Source organism: Neovison vison, chromosome 6 (assembly GCF_020171115.1).
Source record: "Neovison vison isolate M4711 chromosome 6, ASM_NN_V1, whole genome shotgun sequence".
Taxonomy (NCBI): Eukaryota; Metazoa; Chordata; class Mammalia; order Carnivora; family Mustelidae; genus Neogale; species Neogale vison.
The window spans coordinates 166,268,287-166,287,555 of NC_058096.1; the positions used below are offsets into that span (position 1 = coordinate 166,268,287).

The following is a 19,269-nucleotide window of genomic DNA, read 5'->3' on the forward strand; positions in this document are numbered from 1 at the left end:
CCTCTCCTCCCTGCCCTCCCTGCCCTCCCTGCTGCAGCCCTCCCGCCTCTTTGTTTATTTCTCAGACCCACAGAGCCTCCATCCTGGGCCTGTACATTCATTAGTTTCCCTGTTCAGAACTCTCTTTTTCTGGACCTTCACATAACTTCTTATAATCAGGTCTCCGCTGAATCATCGCCTCTATAGACGTCTTCCCTGGCCACCGCTCTGAAAAGCCAGACCTCCCCTTACACGCTAGGCCTTCTTTATATATTTTATATATGTATACATAGTGTATGTAATATAATACTCTATTATATGTATAGAATTATGTTAGTTATATATTGACACACAAAGCTTCATAATTGTATCAGCACAAACTTAGTTAATGTTAACGTATTTGTAGTTCTGTTGCTGTTTCTCACTCTGTTCCCACCGCCAGAACAGTCCCTGTCACACTGTAGTCCTTCATTGTGACCTGCCTTGGAGAAGCGCACAGGCTCGTGGGCAGATCAGCACAGAATAGGCAGTGACAGCAGAGCAGGCTGTGTATGACTCAGAGGAGCTTGGAGTTGCACCAAAGAGAGAGGGATAGACCCTACCCTCTGTGGGTCAGGGTAGACTTTCTAGAGCAATGGGGTTTGGCCTGGGCTTTCAAGGACAGATGGCCATAGCTTGGCAGGCTGAGGACCTAGGGGACCCATTCTGCATGTGGTGACAAGCCTCTGCAGAGGGCTGAAGGCGAGAAAGTGCTGGAATGGGGTCTGGGGCAGAGCAGCGACTAGAGGGACAGAGGGAGCTAAGATAGCTGAGGATTTGGCTGCCATGACCACCACCTGCATCCTGGACCAGGGGACCCCGCGAGCCTCATGTTTGCAGGGTGGAGCTTGTTCTGGCCAGGGAGAGTCTGAGCTCCCCAGAGCTCTTCTGGGGTGCCATGCCCGGGGCCGGGTTGGTGTTGGCAGTCCTGGGATGAGGACTTCTCCAGCTGGAGGCCCTCCCCACCAGCCTCAAGGCTCTTCATTTCCTGAGTTTTCTCTTTTGCTGCCCCCCAGGTGGTGAAGAAGGTGAAATCCATGCAGATGTTTCATATGCCTGTCACCTCAGCCATGCAGGGAGACCGCCTGGGCATTTGCGTCACCCAGTTTGACCCCAAGCTGCTGGAGCGTGGCCTGGTGTGTGCCCCTGAATCCCTGCACACTGTCCACGCAGCCATCATCTCTGTGGAGAAGATTCCGTATTTCCGGGCGCCCCTGCAGACTAAAGCCAAGTTCCACATCACGGTGGGCCATGAGACGGTCATGGGCCGGTTGATGTTCTTCAGCCCTGCCCCCGACAGCTTTGACCACGAGCCTGTGCTGGACTCCTTCGACTTCTCTCGAGAATACCTCTTCCAGGAGCAGTACCTAGAGAAGGATTTGGCACCAGCAGGGACGGACAGTGATGAGGCTGACAAGAAGACGGGCCAGGCCACTGAAAGCAGCTGCCCACGGCAGCAGTGGGCCCTTGTGGAATTTGAGAAGCCTGTCACCTGCCCTCAGCTGTGCCTGGTGATTGGCTCCAGGCTAGATGCGGACATTCATGCCAACATGTGCCGGCTGGCCTTCCACGGCGTCCTGCTGCACGGCCTGGAGGACAAGGACTATGCTGAGAGCTTCTTGCCCAGGCTGAAAGTGTATAAGCTGAAGCACAAACATGGCCTTGTAGAACGGGTAAGCAGTCCCTCCGCCCATCATCCTAACTTGTCGGGCCCGGGTGGCCGGGGTGGACATGTTTGGGGTCCATGATGAGAACCAGGAAGACCTCAGAGGCCTCTGGTCCCAACTTTTGAGGTTTTCAAACAAGGAAACTGAGGCCCAGAGTGGCTGAGTGGCCTGCGTTCTCCTAGCCCTCAGTCATAGAGCCGGGGCCTGCACCAAGGCAGGGGAGCCCCACGGCACCTGCTCCTGTCTCCTTCAGGGGTGGAGGTGGCTGTGTAGGGCAGAGCAGCCCCGGGCCCTCATGCTAACTGTTGCAGACAGCAGCATTTCACCTGGGCCAGAAGCCAGTGTTGTCAGCGGCCTCCTTGAGCAACAGGTAAGAGGCCGGGCCTCGCCCCTCCCAGCCTGATGACCAGGCCCTTGCTCTCGTGTCCTCAGTAGGAGCTGAACCTTCATCAGGCAGGGTGGCTGCTGGGTCACATCAACAGAGGGAGCATGGCTGGCCCTTGTAGGGCAGGCCTGGCCAAGCGGGTCCTTAGCCTATGGGGTAGGGCCTGGCCAAGTGGGTCCTCAGCCTGTGGGGTGGGGGGTGTGGGGAATGATGGTAGCAAGGGGTGTCAGAGGGCAAGAGGTGGGAAGGTACAGGAAGGGGACACAGTGGAAAGGGGACACTGTGGGAGGCCTGGGCTGCTGGCTTCCTAAGGTTCCTGGTATCAACACTGGATACAGGTCTTGAGCCATGGGTGAGCCAGTCTGGTTCATAGGCCTTTCACGAGAGGGGGCAAATGCAGTAGCCTAGACCCAAAGGAGGTCCTGAAGTCCTGGGATTGCCTTCTGTTAGGTGGGCCCCGTCCCCCCGCTTGTCTCTCACTGTAGGTCTCAGTGGGAATCCCTGCCTCCTGGGCTTTAAAGAGATGGGGAGAGAATGTCCAAACCTCACTCCTCCCCAGCTGTGGACCCCTGCAGGGCAGGCCTGGCTGTGGGTGGTCCTGGGACTGCTATCCAAGCTGGGAGAGCACGGCTGTGCTGAGACCCCAGTGCTGGGAGGCCCTCGGCAAGGCTGCAGTTCCGTTCCTTAAACGGCAGGATGAGGGTTACCTCTCTGGGCGCAGGGCCCTGCCCATAGCAGCATGGGCCCCAGCATGGGGTCTGACCCTCACCAAAAAGGCACTCAGGAGAAAGTGTCAGGGCCTTGGGGGCCAGCTGGGGTTGGGGCTTCCAGTGCACCCCCCGACCCTGTCTCTTTCCCCTCTCTCGGATCCCCACGTTTCTCCTCTGGAACTCTCACTGCAGAGGCTCCCACTCACTCCCTCCTTCTCTCAGGATTCTTCCTGGGATTCCCTTCCTCTTCTGCCTGTGTCTAGACCTGCCCTCTGATGGGAGAATCGGTAGAAGTTGCTTACTTACCCGCTCACAGTACATCTGAAACTCAGGATCCTTAGCTCTGTAATCTCAGGCTTCGCACTTCGAGGCCAGCCTCACCCACTCAGGCAGACAGGCTTGGTCAGCCTATGCTGCTGCTGGAGTCTTGGAGCTGGAGCCATGACTGCCCCCACCCCTCCACCCTTCACCCCATCCACCGCTGTTGCTGTCTGTCCCTCTATGAAGGTTGGCTTCCTCATCTGCGGAGCAGCAGCCTAAACTCCCAGCGCTGCCAGGAGGGGTCAAGGGCCGACCGTGAGGGCCACACAAAGGCTCCCTCAGCCGGGGGCCAGCCCTGAGATGCTGATTGAGGACGAAGGTGATAAAGTGCACGTCGCTCGTTTGTCTCGCTTGATTTATTAGCAGTCTTATGAAGTATAATTATTCTCTGGTGAAATATCTGTCATGGAGTAATGTCCCCCTTGGTGAGTTCTTGGTCTAATTTCCCCACACAGGCCTGCTGGTGGTGGAGCAGCAGTGACTTCCTTCGAGAATGAGGAGTGTGGGTTTTTGAGGAGCAAGTAAACATACCATCGAATGCCTCTTGCCTCCTAAGGGGCCGTGGCGGGGGGTCCAGGAGACATGCTGAGCCAGCCCCTGCCACCAGGCTAGGGTGTCCCTGGGGCCACTGGCCCTTTCCTCCTTAGTTTGGGGAGGCCAGAAGTGGAGGCAGAAGAGCCCCAGACTTGCAGTCAGCAGACCCCACGCAGACAGCCTGAGCGGAAAGCCTCCCTCCCACCAGGGACTGCTTCGGGCAGGGCTATGCCTGTGTGTGGAGGAGTCCTGATACTGGGGTCCTGCAAGGAAGGAAAGAGCACAGCACCTGAGTACCCTGTACCAGCCCCTTAAGGCTCTAGCTGAATGGACACCTGTCTTATATCACAGGTTCGCTTCTGGGCCCAGGGGCAGGAATACACCTGCCTCCCGCCCCCCTCCAGCCGATCCCTGCTCTTTTTACTCAGCACCTACTGTGTGCCATTATGGGCTGCCTACCTTATTTTGAAGCCTTATAAAAATTCAAGGAGGAGGTTATTATTTTTCTATGCACTTTTTTTGAAATTATTAAGTAGATCACTTTCTTCCTCCTAAAATTATATGTAAATATTTGGGAGAGGTAATTCAATGGTAAAAATATGGTAAAAAATAATTCGAACAACAGGAAAAGTTACTCCAAAAAAAAAGCTCGTTTTCTTCCTGCTCTGAACTCAGGCCATCAGGGCCCCTCTGCAAAGGCAGCCATGCTGGAGACCAGCTCAAGACATGTGAAGCAACCTGCTTAAGGTCACAGGATGGTCAAGTGAGGATTTGAACCCAGCACTGACTGGCCTCTGAGCCCTTATCTCTCCAGCATATCTGTTAAATTCTTGCCCAGTGAGCTGAGAGGCTGGTGTGCTCTCAAGAAGCTGGAGTCTCCTTGGCAAGAGACTTTTTTTTCTTGGTCAGGTGGTAAGCATTGAACTTCTGGGATCACACAGCCTGGACTCAACCCTTAGCAGTACCATGTAACAACTGTATGCCTTGGGCAGCCATTTTACATCAACAGGCTCATTCATTTGAGGAGCAGACTGTCTCCAGCTCACGGTGAAGTGGCTTCATACCTAAGAGTTAAGTCTAGCTCAGGGGAAACAGGAAGGAGGTTTCCTAGTACAGCTCACGAGTAGAAGGCTGGACTTAGTCCAAAAGGCAGCCCCATTTGCTTTGAGCAGGACCCAGAGTACACAGAGATTTTCAGATCACTTAGTTGGCCACAGTCTTTGCCATGTGGCAGACTGGTCAAACGTGGAGGCCTGGGCTTCAGTCCCAGCCTGACCCACTCCTAGTTTGGAAACATGGGCAGGACCAAGGAATTTTGCAGAGCTGCCCCGTGGGGGCAACATCCTCCATTTATAAACGAGGAAGGCCCAGCTGTATATGGGTATATGTTGAATGGATACTTTCCATCTGGACAGACTTAAGGCATATAGTCCTTCTGACCCCATTGCCTAAAAGACATTCATGCATATATGCAGATGTTTACTTAGCTCCTATGTGTGTGAGGCATTGGGGAGACAGCAAGGCAGGCAGAATTCTTGTTCTCACAGGGGAGACTGACAAGGAAGAGTACCTTAGATGTTTTGAGGTAGTGGTAAGTTCTAGAAAGAATGTAACAGTGAGATAAATACAAAATGATGAGGACAGTGCTTGGCACATGAAGAGGCCAGCTGTTAACCCTCCCTAGGTCTTCTCTTACTTCTGTGCTCTGCTTCACTTGCTCACACTGGAGGATGGATCCAACTCTGCAGATGAGGCTTCACACGGTGGTGTCACCTACAGTGTCTGTGGCCCTTGGGCCATATCCAAGAAGTTGCCCTTGCCCCAAATCTGATCATCTTTAACAAGCTTCTTTTCTCTGGATACTTTATACACTCAAACACGATTTAATTAACTTACCACTAGCAAATGGCTTTCCTCACTTGGCTAACAAATGAACCACTTGGAAACTTACTTTGATTGTAGTCTATTCTCTGTCTCTCTCTCTGTCTTTTTGTTTTGTGAAGAAATTCTGCTGTGATGAGATGTATTGCTTGAAATCGTCTCATTTTTTTTCTGTGAGCTGGGATTACTGTGATGTCAGTATATGCTGTATTTTATTAACACAGTCCATAAAAAACACAGAGCTCTGCCATGTAATTCGATAAAATAATAATCTGCACCTCACCAGGCATTAAAAGTGTGACATTCGAAGTCCACTTTTCCTGTTTTGACATGGTGCCTGTGCACTGATAATAGAATTGAATAAATAAAACATATGGCTGGGTGAGCTGCTGTGAAGCCATCCCAGAGTCATGGCACCCAGTACCTTCTAGGTCTCTGTCACAGCTGCTCAACTCTGACACTGGGGCACAAAAGCAGCCGTAGACAAGGTAGAAGCAAGTAGGTGTGGTGGGGTGCCAGTAAGACTTTATTGATGGGCACTGAAATTTGAATTTCTCATAGTTTTCCTGTGTCGGGAAATATCCTTCTTTTGGTGTTTTTCAAGCCATTGGAAAATTGAAGAACCATTCCTAGCTTGAAGGCCATACAGAAACAGATACTGGGCAGCATTGGGGCCTCTAGCTATAGTGTGTCCACTTCTGATCTAAAGGATAAATAGGACTCTTGAAACACATTGAACATCCTGCAAGGAAAAGTCTAATCACCATCTACAACCACAGGTACTCAACTCTGTCTGCAGTCCTCAGGAATTAGGTCCTGAAAATGGAGATCAGGTTAACAGAAATGCTCCAGAGGTCTCACCTGAGGGAGAGAAGAAGGGAAGTGAAGGTGTTCTAAAGGGCTAGTCTTTCTAGGGAGAGGGCTTGGGAAAGGGAGTTAGAGCCTGTGGTGGTGAGGGAGATTCTTACTATCCCATTTTCAAGTAAAAATATAGAAAGATGTGTCAGATTATAAACACAAAGAGGAAGAAACTATGAATGGAACTGGAAAGTATAGCACTTCCACACACACAAAGGAAAAACTGGAATGTATTTGATTGAATCAACAAAAATGAGGGAAACAAAAACATAAATAATGACAAAAAACAGAAGGAAGTCATTATATCCGTCATTATACTAAACATGAGTGGCCAAATTCTCCTATTAATACAAAGATCAGTAGTTTGGATTAAAACAAATATGCCATTTTTTTTTTTTAAGATTTTATTTATTTATTTATTTGACAGAGAGAAATCTCAAGTAGGCATAGAGGCAAGCAGAGAGAGAGAGAGGAGGAAGCAGGCTCCCTGCTGAGTAGAGAGCCCGATGCGGGACTCGATCCCAGGACCCTGAGATCATGACCTGAGCCGAAGGCAGCGGCTTAACCCACTGAGCCACCAGGCGCCCCGCAAATATGCCATTTATAGGAAACACACAGTGGTACATGAAGGCTATGAACAAAAGGATAGAGAAACATCAGGTTACTGAACAAAAAGTATGGGGGTTAATTTCTGACAAGTTAATTTCAGACAAGCTAGAATTTCAGACAAAAATACAAAGATAAGGGGAGACATTGCATAATGATAAAGGGCAGGGTTACAAACTTGCACCTACCAAACATGTAGAAACAAAATCTGTTAGAAATCCAAGGAGAACTTGGTAAAAAATGGAGTCATAATTATACTGGGGCACTTTAGAATGCAGATTCTGAAATTGGACAGGCCAACTAAACAACAGATAAGGACACCAACTCATAACATGATTGCTATGCTTGATTTCTAGATAGAAATTTTAAAAAATACACTTTCTCTTTTTTTTTCCATGGAACATTTACAAAACTGGACTTTCAGTATTAGTCATTCAAAAAATATTTGTGGAACACCTGTGTGCTATTTTCAGGGCCTGGGGATATAGCAGTGAGTAAGAAAAACAAAATCCCTGTCCTTGTGGAACTTAGGTTCTGGTTGTACCTGTGGCCACAGAGAAAACCCTAGTAGACTTTTAAAAGTAGAAAACATGAACCATTAAAATTAGAAATGAAGATTGGATATAGACACACTGATGTTGTGTGTGTCTGTGCATTTGTTCATTGTTTCATGTGTTTGCAACTTGCAAATTTGCAGGCAGCAAGTTGCTTTTCGAAAAAGCCTTACTTTTTCTCATACTGTTATATAATGTAGAACCCCTCCTAGTAATAACTTTTTCTCTTTTCTCAGTTTTTTTTTTCTTTTCTTTTTTTCTTCCTTTGATCCTTTAATTACATCACAAAGAAAGTCTTAGATTCCCTTGAAGGTGATTTTAACACTCCTAAACGGGTAGGAAAACAGGACCAAGATACATCCTTCCAGGAGCCAACGGTCTGTGACTAGGATCCAATTCATTTTTTTAATCATATTTACTTTACCATCAGGTTCTTGTTTATGGTGACTCTTGTTTTCTCTCTAGGGTACGAGGTGAAGTTTCCCTTTAAGCAGAGGTATTTAAAGAGAACAATTAGGTAAAGGCTCTTTCTTTGCAGGTGTGCAAAGACCTGGTGAAAGTGAAGGGGGGTGGAGAGTGTTTCTCAGCTGGAATGGAGCTGCTGGGCCATGCTCCAGAGGTCCTTGCCTTGTAGCCACATGAAGAGTCACACCTGCTGCCCCCCTCTGAGTGGGCCAGAGTCACAGGAAATGTGTCCTTCCTATGAGGACAGAATGCCTGGGGCATTCAGAGGGGCTGCAGGGAGCAGGAGAGGAGCAGGGTCTCTGCTGGCGGGAGGGAGGTGATCTAGTGAGGGAAAAGTACAAAGAACTGGTGACTTTGAGCTGTGCCTTGTGACTGGTCAGACTGGCAGGACTTGGGGGTCCCAGGGCCAGGCACTGTTTCTGCAGGGTCCCAGAGGTCTGGCCCTGGGTGTTTGGAAAAGGGCCCTCAGCCCAGGGCATTCAGCAGCTAGAGAATGGGAAGGGAGCTCCAAGGGGCAGGTGGGCTGACAATTGAAGCCACCAGCAGGGCCAGCGATGCAAGCTGGGGGCTGGGGAAGGCTGGGACTTCATTCAGATTGTGCTGAAGAAATTTTCTGAGTGGGGTCATCTGGGGCAGCCTGCAGAGTGGGTGTCCACTCAAGGTCCCCAGACTTGTCCCCTCTTACCTGGCCTGCATACCCAAGGCTCCCTCTGAGCCTGGGTACCCCAGCTTGAGTGGAGTGGTCTGGCCTGACTGAAGCCACTTACTCTCTGGGGCCCTGTTTCCTCATTTGTAACAATTGCCTGGGCAAAGGTGGGGCCTCTGAGGGCGCCGTGCCGAGGACACAGAGTGCTGGGCGCTGCCTGCCTTGCCGTGGTCCACTTCACACCTCTGACTGCTCCCACACCCCAGGGGCCCTCCTTACCTCCCTCCCTGCCTCAGAAGCTTGCACAGCTCCACCCATATCGTTTTTCTCCTGAACAAAGGTGGTCGTGCCAGCTCTTACTCAAAAATCGTTTCGGACCCACCTCACGGCCAAGGCAAAGACAATACTCACACCTTAGCTACCACGGCTGGCCTGCCACGAATTGGGAAGTTGGGTCTCAGGGTGCGGCAGGCCAGGGAGGCAGGCATGCAGGACCACTGGGATGCCTCTTTGCGACCAGGGCTGGAAGAGAGCAGAGGAGGAGACCAGGTGTGGCAGGGTCTGCAGGCCGAGGCCATGAAGACCCAGGGAATTCAGGCTCCAGGCAGGGCCCCAGGGGGATGTTGGATGGCCCCCATTGTGAGACTTTGGGGGAGTCTCTTTCGCACAGTGTCCTTACTGGAAAAACGGGGCTTATACTCCCTACTCCATGGGCTGGTGTAAGGCAGGAAGATGAGTACATATAAAATGCTGAGTGCTGTCCCTGGCATGGTGGGCCATTGTTAAGCAGTGACTCTCCTCATTGCTATTTGTTTGGACTTCCCTGAGGGCATAGATGCCTGGGTTCCCAGCTGGGGTAGTGGCAAGACTCTGGCGCCCACGCCCCTCCTGTGGTGGGATCACACCAGGCATGCCGACCGTCCTGGCTCTGGCACCCTGGCGCCGGATGGGGCAGGCCTTAGGGCTGGGCCAAGGAGCCTGAGGCATCGGTCCGACCAAGTGGAAACACGCAGACGCCACCGGGAGCTCTGGTCGGCTTTGAAGTCTAAAGCAGTGCTGCCTCCCAGCTCTTGGCTCACCCCGCTCCACTGCTGATGGCTTGTTTAATGTGCCCAGGGCCCTGGAGAGCGTGCTGGCCAGGGCGCAGGCCGGCCCTGGCTCCCTGCAGCCCTTTCTGAGTGGGGGGCCATCTGACAGACCCCTGCCTGGGGGGAAGCGAGCACAGCCATCCACCTGGCCCCTTAGGCCACTTGGCTAACCCCTGCTGCCTCAGGCCCTTGTCTAGCAGGCCAAGGGCTGTGTCAGTTCCCAGGCCACTCGAGAAAACAGAGGTGCCCCCTGAAGCCGGGGGAGATCAGATGGCTGTTCTAGTGCTCTGGCTCCGGCCCAAGCCTTCGGCCCCTCGCCTCCCTCCAAGTGTCAGCGTCTGAGACCAGAAAGTCTTGCTTCAGCCGCTGAAGGGCAGTGAGCTTCATATAGATTGATTGATTGATTGATTGATTTATATATTTATATATATTTCCTCCACAAAAATGCAGCTGCCTTGGTGAGCTGTGCTTTGATACCTCCTTAGGTGCTCCAGACAGACAGCTTTACCTGTATTGCTGCCCGGGTGATGCAGGATAGAGCCAGGGAGGGAGGCTGGGGATGGGGGTGGGGCGCTGGGAGGTGCAGCTTGCTACAGACAAGTGGGGGCCTGCCCATCGCTGGGACTGAGGAAGCCAGCCCCACTGGCCGGAGAGGTGGGACAGAGGTAGAGGTCTCCTCGGCTGGGCGCCTTTTGTGATGCCCAGAGCCTGGCCTGCCCTAGGCCTTCTCATTGGGCCTTTGCAACTCACTTGATCAAACGAGACAAACTGAAAGCTGCTTTCCTTTTGTGGGTTGACACTATGGGGTGGCAGTGAGGTTGGTTGTCACTCACAGCAGTCTTTCACATTGGAACACTTGCCTCTTCTCACAGCAGCCTTGAAGGTGGACACATTCTCCCTGTTTTCACTAGAGAGAACACTGAGGCTCAGAAAAGTGACATGGCCTGCCCTAGGTCACCAGCCACCCTACCTTGCAGGCCGCTCCAAGGCTTCCTGCTCCCTGCCATGGCCCTGGGCTGGCAGGGAAGAAAAGGCAGCCTCTGGACTAGATACCAGAACAACAGCATCGCTGTGACCCCTGGGGAAATTGTCAGTCCTGGTGGCCATCAAGTGCTCTGGCAGAATTACCACCCTATGCAGGAGCCTTGCCGGATTACCTTGGTGATCCAGGCAACTTCTGAGCTCTTCCATCGCAGATCCCTTCCCTGGCTGCTGTCCTCCACAAGGACCTCACTGTGTACGAGGGAGAGAACTAGAGTCCCAAGAGTGGCCACTGGCATGTAGTCTCTGTGAAAGTAGATGTCCACATCCTTGCTTTTCTTCAATGAGCTAACTCTCCATCTTGTGGTTTCTGAGTATGTCTTAGTTGTTCTTGCCAACACCAACACCCCTAATCCCAAAAACAGCCTTCTCAGAGGAAGAAACAGGGTCAGGGAAGTCCCTTGCCCAAGGTCATATTGCTGAAGAGGCAGTCCAGACTCAAACCTTCCCAGTCCTCCCCACAGCCAGCAGAGCGAGCATCTCAGGGCCCCACTGCACAGCTGGCTGTCCCTCTTTCCTTGGTGCCACTTATCCAATTTGAATTCAAATAGCTGCTTCAGGACTTGGGTACTTCCCAAGCCTCATCATGGGAGCCAGGCCCCAAGAGAGACACACACATGTAATAACATAATTATGTGTACTGGCGGCCAGGTTCCCACTCGGAGGCTGGGGACAGTAGGGACTCGCCTGGCGTGGAAGCGAGAGCCTGGGCTTCCATGCACAACCAGTGACTGCTCTTTGGGAACTCGCCCTCCGGTGACTGAAGGCTCATAAGCGAAGCAAAGTATTCATGCAAACAGTGAAAGTCCCCACTTAGAGCTATTGTTGTAACTGCGCTGGCCCAGGTTCAGCATTGTTCCCGAGGAGCAGGGCTTGCTGAGTAAGTCCCACATGCATTGCCTGTGGTTTGACGTCACAGTGATTGATTTCAACATGAAAAGCCTTCAACTGTCCTCTAAAGGTTTTTCCTCATTGGATGTGCCGGTGTCTGATCTCTGAGGTCTCTCTCCTTTAGCTGGAAGAGTCTGTAGTTTGGAGATGAGCCCAGCAACTGGGCAAGCACACATGTTCTAGAAATGGATAGGGCCGAGAAAATGCATTACCTCCAGCCCTCTGCCCTCTAACACCCAGGACAAATGATGACCCCTGGTCTTCCAGAAGCTCCCCAGAAATGCTATTCTCAGTGCCTCCTGCAGGATGGGCTACCATCCCTTGCCGTAGCCAGACTTTTAATGAGGTTTCTCTTAGCAATCGTTTGGGTGTCCCCTCTTTGCACCACACCCCTGGTAATATCTGGAGGGTTCATGTTCTGGGAATGCAGAAGTGCACTTGGGCCAACGCCTGCCTTCCAAGACCACCCTTCTTCCAACTGGGGCGGCCCGTGCCGACAAGCTGTGGCTGGGCCGAGACCCACACATAGGCTTTGTCCCTGCCTATTCCCGATACAGCCCTCTGCCGGGGGCTCCGCTGCCCACAGGGGGCTATGGAAGAGTGCCGTGGTCTGTCGGCAATGTCTGCTCACGTCTGCGTGTGGCAGCCAGTGGGGCGGGGGATGCAGGACCTGCCCCTGCACACCCCCACCCCCACACGCCTTCCTGTGTGTGGTGCAGCAGGGTGGGTCCTGAGGGAGGAAGACACTCTGCCCAGGGAACGTACGCCAGACCAATGACAACTCTGTGTGAACCTGCGGTAACTCTCTTAACTCACTTTGTGGATGGGGAGCTAAGGCCCACAGGGGTTAGGCCATGGGCCAGAGTCTCCAAGACCACAAGACCAAGACTTAGAGCCAGAGTAGCCTGGCTCCAGAGCCCAGGCTCTGGCCCACTGCACAAGCAGGAGCTTAGCATTCCCTGTGGACTTGGCCCTTTTGTGTGAAACCTTAAGAGCCATGTGGGACGACAGCATTCAAGTCTGTTCTTAGCTGCTGCTTCTGGCTAAACACCTCCTCTCCTTCCACCGTCCCTCATGCCTGGTTCCCCATCCCCTTAGCCTTCTTTCTTTCTTATTTCCAATGTGCCCACATCTCCCAGGCTGTACTAGAATTCACCAGAAAGGTAATTTGCCTCTTGGCCCCATAACCATAGGTGGAGGAAAGCTTACCCTCCTTCCAGCCTTATTTTGTGGATGAAGAAATTGGGGGGGCCGTGGGGGGGGGTCTGCAGCTTGCCTCACTAGTGTTCAGTGCATTCTGGGCCTGGCAGCCTCCACCCTGGGTAGCCCCAGAACAGACCAGAAGCACTTCAACAGCCATGAAGCCAGCCCCACTTCCTGTTGCATCGCGCCCACTGGGCTGGCAGGTCGTCCTTGGCTGGGTGCTTGGGCTGCACCTCACTTCCTTCCATGTAGCGGCCAGACTCCATCTGTCTTCCCTCTCTGCTGGTGGCTCCTCCAGTGGCTTGGGGTTTTCAGGAGCTGGGATTGGTAGGAATGAGGCTGGATTTGCAAGCCAGTTTGGGTCCAGCCAGTCTTGGCATGGCTCAGGGGAGCCCAGAGGGTGGGGAGTGCCCTGGCTGGGCTCGTTCATTGCCGCCACACCTCCTTCTCTTCTGCTCTCATGCCATGGGGTCGAGTGTAGGGAAAGCTGGAATGTGTGACTCTGGGCAAGTCATTTCACTTTGCTGAAATCCTATAGGGCTTTTCTGAAGATTCACTAATGCTGTGGAGGTTCCTCTCCCAGAGCATGGCTGAGGACAAATTGTGGCTCTCATCTGCTGAGGAGGAGATGGGAGAGGAGGTGCTGAGAGCTGGATAGTCTGAGGGAGGAGGAGTTTGCTGCCAGCTTCTCTCACTGTCCTGGCAGCTCATGTCCGTAGTGCCCATCTAGGCCATCTTCAGGCTCCTGGAAGGATCCTCCTAGGCTGCTGGAAATGACAGCACAGACCATCAGCAGGCGGGGGGGGGGGGGGGTGCCAGCGTTCCCAAGACCACACTGGGTTCCTAGCAGTGCACCGAAGGCCAGCCTTCTCACCCACGTTGCCTGACCCTACAAGTGGAATTGAAGACACAGAAGTTACCAGGAGGGGACATTCCACCACAGTGCCATTAGGCCTTCTGGCCAAGCCATAAAACAAGAGAACAGGAGTGAAATGGGCACTCCCTTTGAACTTGAATCCTTTCTAAACCACCATTCCAGCCCCAGGGAGGCCACAAAGTGGCAAGCAAGAGGGAGCCTCCTCGGGCCCCTCCTTGAGGGTCAGCAAAATCCCATTCATGCCTCACCTTATCCTGGATGCTTAAAAAAGTATTGTGGTAATGTAGGTCAGTGAACTGACCAGCCCCACACACCAGCAGGATTGCAGGGCCCGCCAGCCCGCACACTTGCCCCACTTGGTCAGATGAGAACGTAAGAAGTGCCGGGAGCCCCCGCTTCTCCAGCCCTAGGCTTTTGTTTATGTAGCACTTAAACTAACTTTGGGGTCGTTGATGTCTGCCTTTAAAGCCCTGAAGCTTTTTGAAGTTCCCCTGTGGTTAATAAAATTAGTCTGCCCTCCTTGCAAGTCCTTGGCTTGGGGGAAGATGGATCCTTCTCTCTGTCTGTGGCATTTTCCTTTTTAAGTTAATATTCCATAACCAAAAGGAAGAGGGAGGGCAGTAGAAGCAGTAGGAAGTCTTCTGAAATGCCCTCTTGCTAATAGGTAGCATGCCTGCCCCCCACCTCATGGTCCCAGTCACGATGAAGCTCAACTTCCAGGCCCATTGGAAGGCCAAGAGATGGCCCTCTGTGCTCCAGGAATGGCCGGCACTGGGGCGTGCGGGAAAACCAGGCGCAAGACGAGGCTGTTGGCTCCCTCTCAGATGAAATGTACCACCCCACCACAAGTCCACTCAAGTGGTTTTCTTTGGCCCCAAAGAGCCGAGAGTCACCTTCTGTCACCAGCATCTCCCTCCCCACCCGTGTATCATGTACATATGTACTGGGACCTGTCGTGGTTCGGGGCCACATGAGAGAGAACTCCTGGTCCGTCTGTTGAGGGACACAGACAGGCCAACTACCTGCAATGAGACAGAGCAGTCAGGCCTTGGGACAGAAGGTGGCTGTCGCGTGGGGAAGCTGTCTGAGAAGAGCTCATCCAAGCTGAACCTGGGATAATTGCTTGGGGTCTGGGGCAGGTATAGAGTTGGGAAGGGGGTGGGGGAATGTAAAATGTGTTCTTTATGTTTACCGCCTTGATGATGGTCATGGTTTCTTGGGTAGCTGTGTATCTCAAATTATCAAGTTTTACCTAAAATGTGCACATGCTGTTATGTATCAATTATGCCTCAATGAAGTGTTAAAAATGAAAGCCCACAGGCAGGACTGAGCATTGCACATGTTCCGACAATCATAGTTAGGCACATGTTCAACTTTGACTTAGACATTCAAGGAGTGCACAGAGAGTAAGTGCTATTTACATGTGGGAAATGCAGCTGCGGAGAGCAGAGACCTGTCTCTGCTTTCACGGACCTGGGTCCTGCTTGGGAAGAATAAACGAGTAACAGATAAAGCTCTGGTGTCATCTCAGGGAACGATCTGTGCTCTGAAGACAGACAGGACCAGGATATGCCAAGGAGCGAGGGCCGGGGTGCAGGGGGACACAGGCATGAAGGCCTTGACTGGGGCCCTTGCTGGGCTCCAGGGGCCTGCCCAAGATGGGAACACCCTGTCTGCCAGTGAGCAGTCCAAAGGCAGTGGGATGGAGGGAGAATATAACTACCTCCAGAAGGAGATGCACGAGCCCCTTGAGGCAGGAGCTTTGATTTGTCCTCGGTGACATAGCTGGGTGCAGGGTAGGCTCTCCGTAAGTATTTGTAGAGAGAAAGGAAGGAAGGACATTCTGAATTTGGGGTGAATTCTCTGCCTGGATTGCCCATTGGATCCCTCGGGTGCCTTTTATGAGATGATTCTCTAGGTAGGTCTTAAGCTCCTGGTGCAGAGACTGTGTCTTTTGTCACTTCGCAGCCAGCCATGATTCTGGGGACCAGGCTTGTGTCTCAGCTGGCTCTGTCTCATGGGCCAGCAAAGGCCTGGAACCCACCCATCCTGCCCAGAGTGCCCCGGGGCATCCCAGCAGCCCCAGACCTGCCTGCTTCTCCAGCTTGGGGAGGGGGCGGTGGTCGGTGCAGCCTCACTCTTCTGAATGCTGCAGCACAGGCTTTGCAGAAGCCCACCACGCTTGGCTTTGCGTTTCCACTGTGCCGCTGGCCCTGGCAACTGCAGTTCTCTCAGGTCTCGCCTCGAACCACCCTGAAGTAGTAATGAAAACCCCTTGTAGACAGGAGTGCTTGAGGGCTCAGTGGGGTCCCTGCTAAATGCCTCTGTCTTAGGCTGGGATGCCCCGAAGCAGTCTCTTTCTCCTAAGGACAGGTGGCCTCTCTGCAGCCCAGGCTAAGCTTAGGACAGGAAGTGGCACTGACCTGCTCTGGTCACAGGGGGCATGGAATGGCTAGGCCAGAGCCATCAGGTCCGTTCAGCTAAACATCCTGGGCCCCTCCAGTTACCCGGGCTAGGCTGCCGAAGGTGAGAGGCAGCCCTGCCTCCCAGGCTCTGGCCAGGCTGGGAATGGAGCTCCACATGCAGGCTGCTCTGGTGGGTGTAGAGACAGGACTCCCGGGAGCCGGGAAGCCTGGGAAAGCATTTGGGGCTGGTGACATCTGCTTGCCCTTGCTCCCCATGGCCTGCAGGTCACAGCTTCCTTCATTTCACCCAGGAGCGCCCACAGATGGGGCAGAGCCCACAGCAAGCCAGCCCACAGGGGAGCTCTGCTGGAGCAGAGTCCTGAAGGACGAGGAGGAGTTCATGTGTGGGAAGGAGATTGGTGAATTATAAAGGGCTGTGCGAGTGGAAATGATTATTCTTATCGTTATTTGTATCCGATTCATCCATCACCGGGGAGAGGAGGAATGCAAGTACCTTTTATCTGGTGCTATGAATCAAATAGAATAGGATATGTTTTTCTAAAAGGGTTTTAGGGTAAATGGGACAGTTTCTGCCTTTCAAAACAATCCATCTGGGGCCCTTGGCCAAACCTTGGTGTCTTGGGCTGAAGTGAGATGTTTCCGAGGTGGAGGACAGCCCAGCCCACGGGGGTCCCCCATGAGCCTCAGCCTCAGGAAGAAAGCACGTGGAGATAGCAGGTCCCACCGCTGGCAGCACTTCTGGTCTCCACGCTGCTCCCCAGGCTATTGCCTGCTTGGGCTCAGCCCTGGTCCCCAGAAGCACCCACGCTGGTGCACGGGGCCTGGAGAGCAGGAGGAAGCCTCCCCTGTTTCCCAGGGGCAGCCGCGTGGGAGCCAGCATGTCAGATGCCAGGTGGAGCATAGGTCCCGCTCCAAAGTAGAAGCAAATCTCGGGATGGAGCTCTGTGTTAGCCCTTCTGAGGTCATCTGGGAGAGGAGCTAGTCTTTAATACCTAAGAGCTTGTGTGCGCACACACACACATGCATGCGTCCCCTTTCTCTCTCTTTTATGCAAGGCCTGGCCCCTTCCTGGCACAGACCCTGGAAAGGAGCCAGGCAGGGAAGGGGAGGCCAGCCACCTGGTTGCAGGGGGCGGTCTTGAGGCCATGCCATCTCCGGTCGGGGGAGAGTGACACTTTAGCCTTCCCCATGCTCGGTGCCTGGGGAGAGGTTCAAGGGTGAGAGTCAGGTGCAGGCAGGACCATTGTGGATTCTGAGCTCCCTCTGCCCTGGCTGAACTCTGCCATGCAGCAATTTTGCATCTGTAAAGTGAGGAAAGTGTCTCCCTCCCATTGCTGTGATGCTAAGTGTGATCCACATAACGTTTTCAGCCTGGCAGCAGCCGAGGCTCAGTGGAGGTCAGCGGTGGGGGGGGGGGGGGCTGGTCGCCGCATGGCTCCAGTGCGTTCCATCATCCATGAGATGGACAGATCACCCTCGGTGGGGTTGGGGGGTGGGGGGGTAGCAGCAGCAGACCTGGCCTCCTCCAGCACATACTGATGCTCTCTCTGGGGCCGGGTGTGTGGGGACAGGTGATGGATGACCACAGCGTGATCGGCCGCTCCCTGTTCAAAAAGGAGACCAACATCCAGCTCTTTGTGGGCCTCAAAGTGAACCTATCCACTGGGGAGCTGGGAGTCATTGACAGCGCCTTCGGCCAGAGTGGCAAGTTCAAGATCCACATCCCTGGTGAGTGCAGTCACTTTCTTCCACTGGCAGGTGCTATGCGGGCAGGGAGAGATGGTAGAGACTGTGCACAGACAGTGCCTCTTGACTTAGAATGCTCAGTCCGCCTGAGCTGATGCACAAGGCCCAGCCCTCTCAACATCATGGTCTCTGGTCTCAGGCTTGTGGCTAGAGAGCCAGGGCAGGTCCTGGGGGTGGGGGTAGGGGTCTGGTATAGAGTCAGCCTCTGGTCTGAGCCAGGGTCAAGGTGTGAGTCTGAGCTCCTGCTCCATTGTAAACCATACAGGGGTGACCTTGGATGAGTGACCTGGCTTGTCTGTGAAAGGCGATACTGATCCTGATCTGGGAGGTGCTTTGGAGGGAGAGTTGGTGAGAGAGTCTGCCGGGGCCTGGCATGCTGCCCAGTAGCCAGTACAGTTTCCCAGAATATGAGTTGCCCACCTACTTTTTTGCCTGGTGGAGAACAATAGGAGCTGAGCCTCTGTGTGATCTGACATGGAACTTGTCAGTGGTGGGGTCAAAGGTGTGCTTTTGCTCTTGGAAATAGAGCCCTTGGATCCCTTTAGTCCCTCCCTCCCTTCCATCACTACTGCACTCACCCCACACCCATCTTTTGGGGGTCCTGCCGCACGTGAGGCAGGGTGCCACGGTTGTGGGAGGGGACAGGTGGGAACACATTCAGTGAATATCTACTGTACATTGCAGAAAAATAAAGCAGGGAGAGGGTGAGAAGCACTGCGTGTGCACCTCTGGACAGGGGCAATCAGGGAAGACCTCTCTGAGGAGGTAACAGTTAAATAGGCCCTGACCAAGGGGACGGAACACTCCATAGAGAGAGGCAACAAGTGCCAAGTCCCTGTGTTAAGAGTGAGTTTGGGTGTGCGTTTGGCACGAACTGGGAGGCGTGCAGGATACCACTTCCTTCGCCAGCATCGTGTTAGGCCACTTCTCAAACATGCCGCAGAATTAAAGTCTGCGGAGAAACTCTGACTTCACATCAGCATGTGGCCATACTTTGCTTGTCTGCGGGACTCTGGGTTTTAGTCTGTGAGGGTTGGAAAGCCACAGGGAGGTTCAGATCAGGTCAGCAACATGCTGTGGGTGTGTAGCTCCTTGAGTGAAATCTCCAGGTAGGGTCGTGCCCTGGAATGCCGGGTCCTTCCCCAAGCCCAAAGTGTCATGTGTGGCAGTTGCACTCTTGTGAGGAAGCATAGCAGGCACCGGAACCTTGTTTCCCTGCGACACTCAGATCTACTTTGAATGTACCCTGAGGCCTCTGTCGGGGTGGAGTTCAGCTCTGTCACGATTAGAGATACTCCTTGCGGAAGGCTGAGTGCCCATCCATGGGAGCCGCCGTGATACCAGGCTTCAGG

General features: G+C 53.2%; 1 protein-coding gene across 2 annotated transcripts in view; it reads left to right on the plus strand.

Annotated features, from left to right (window-relative positions):
- Nucleotides 1–19,269, plus strand: part of EEFSEC (eukaryotic elongation factor, selenocysteine-tRNA specific) — a 250,791-nt gene that overhangs the window by 186,441 nt on the left and 45,081 nt on the right. For both annotated transcript variants that reach the window (XM_044252884.1, XM_044252885.1), the window contains 2 exons: nucleotides 1,035–1,691; nucleotides 17,743–17,899. In XM_044252884.1, coding sequence (XP_044108819.1) covers nucleotides 1,035–1,691; nucleotides 17,743–17,899 — 814 coding nt within the window. The remainder of the gene's footprint in view (nucleotides 1–1,034; nucleotides 1,692–17,742; nucleotides 17,900–19,269) is intronic.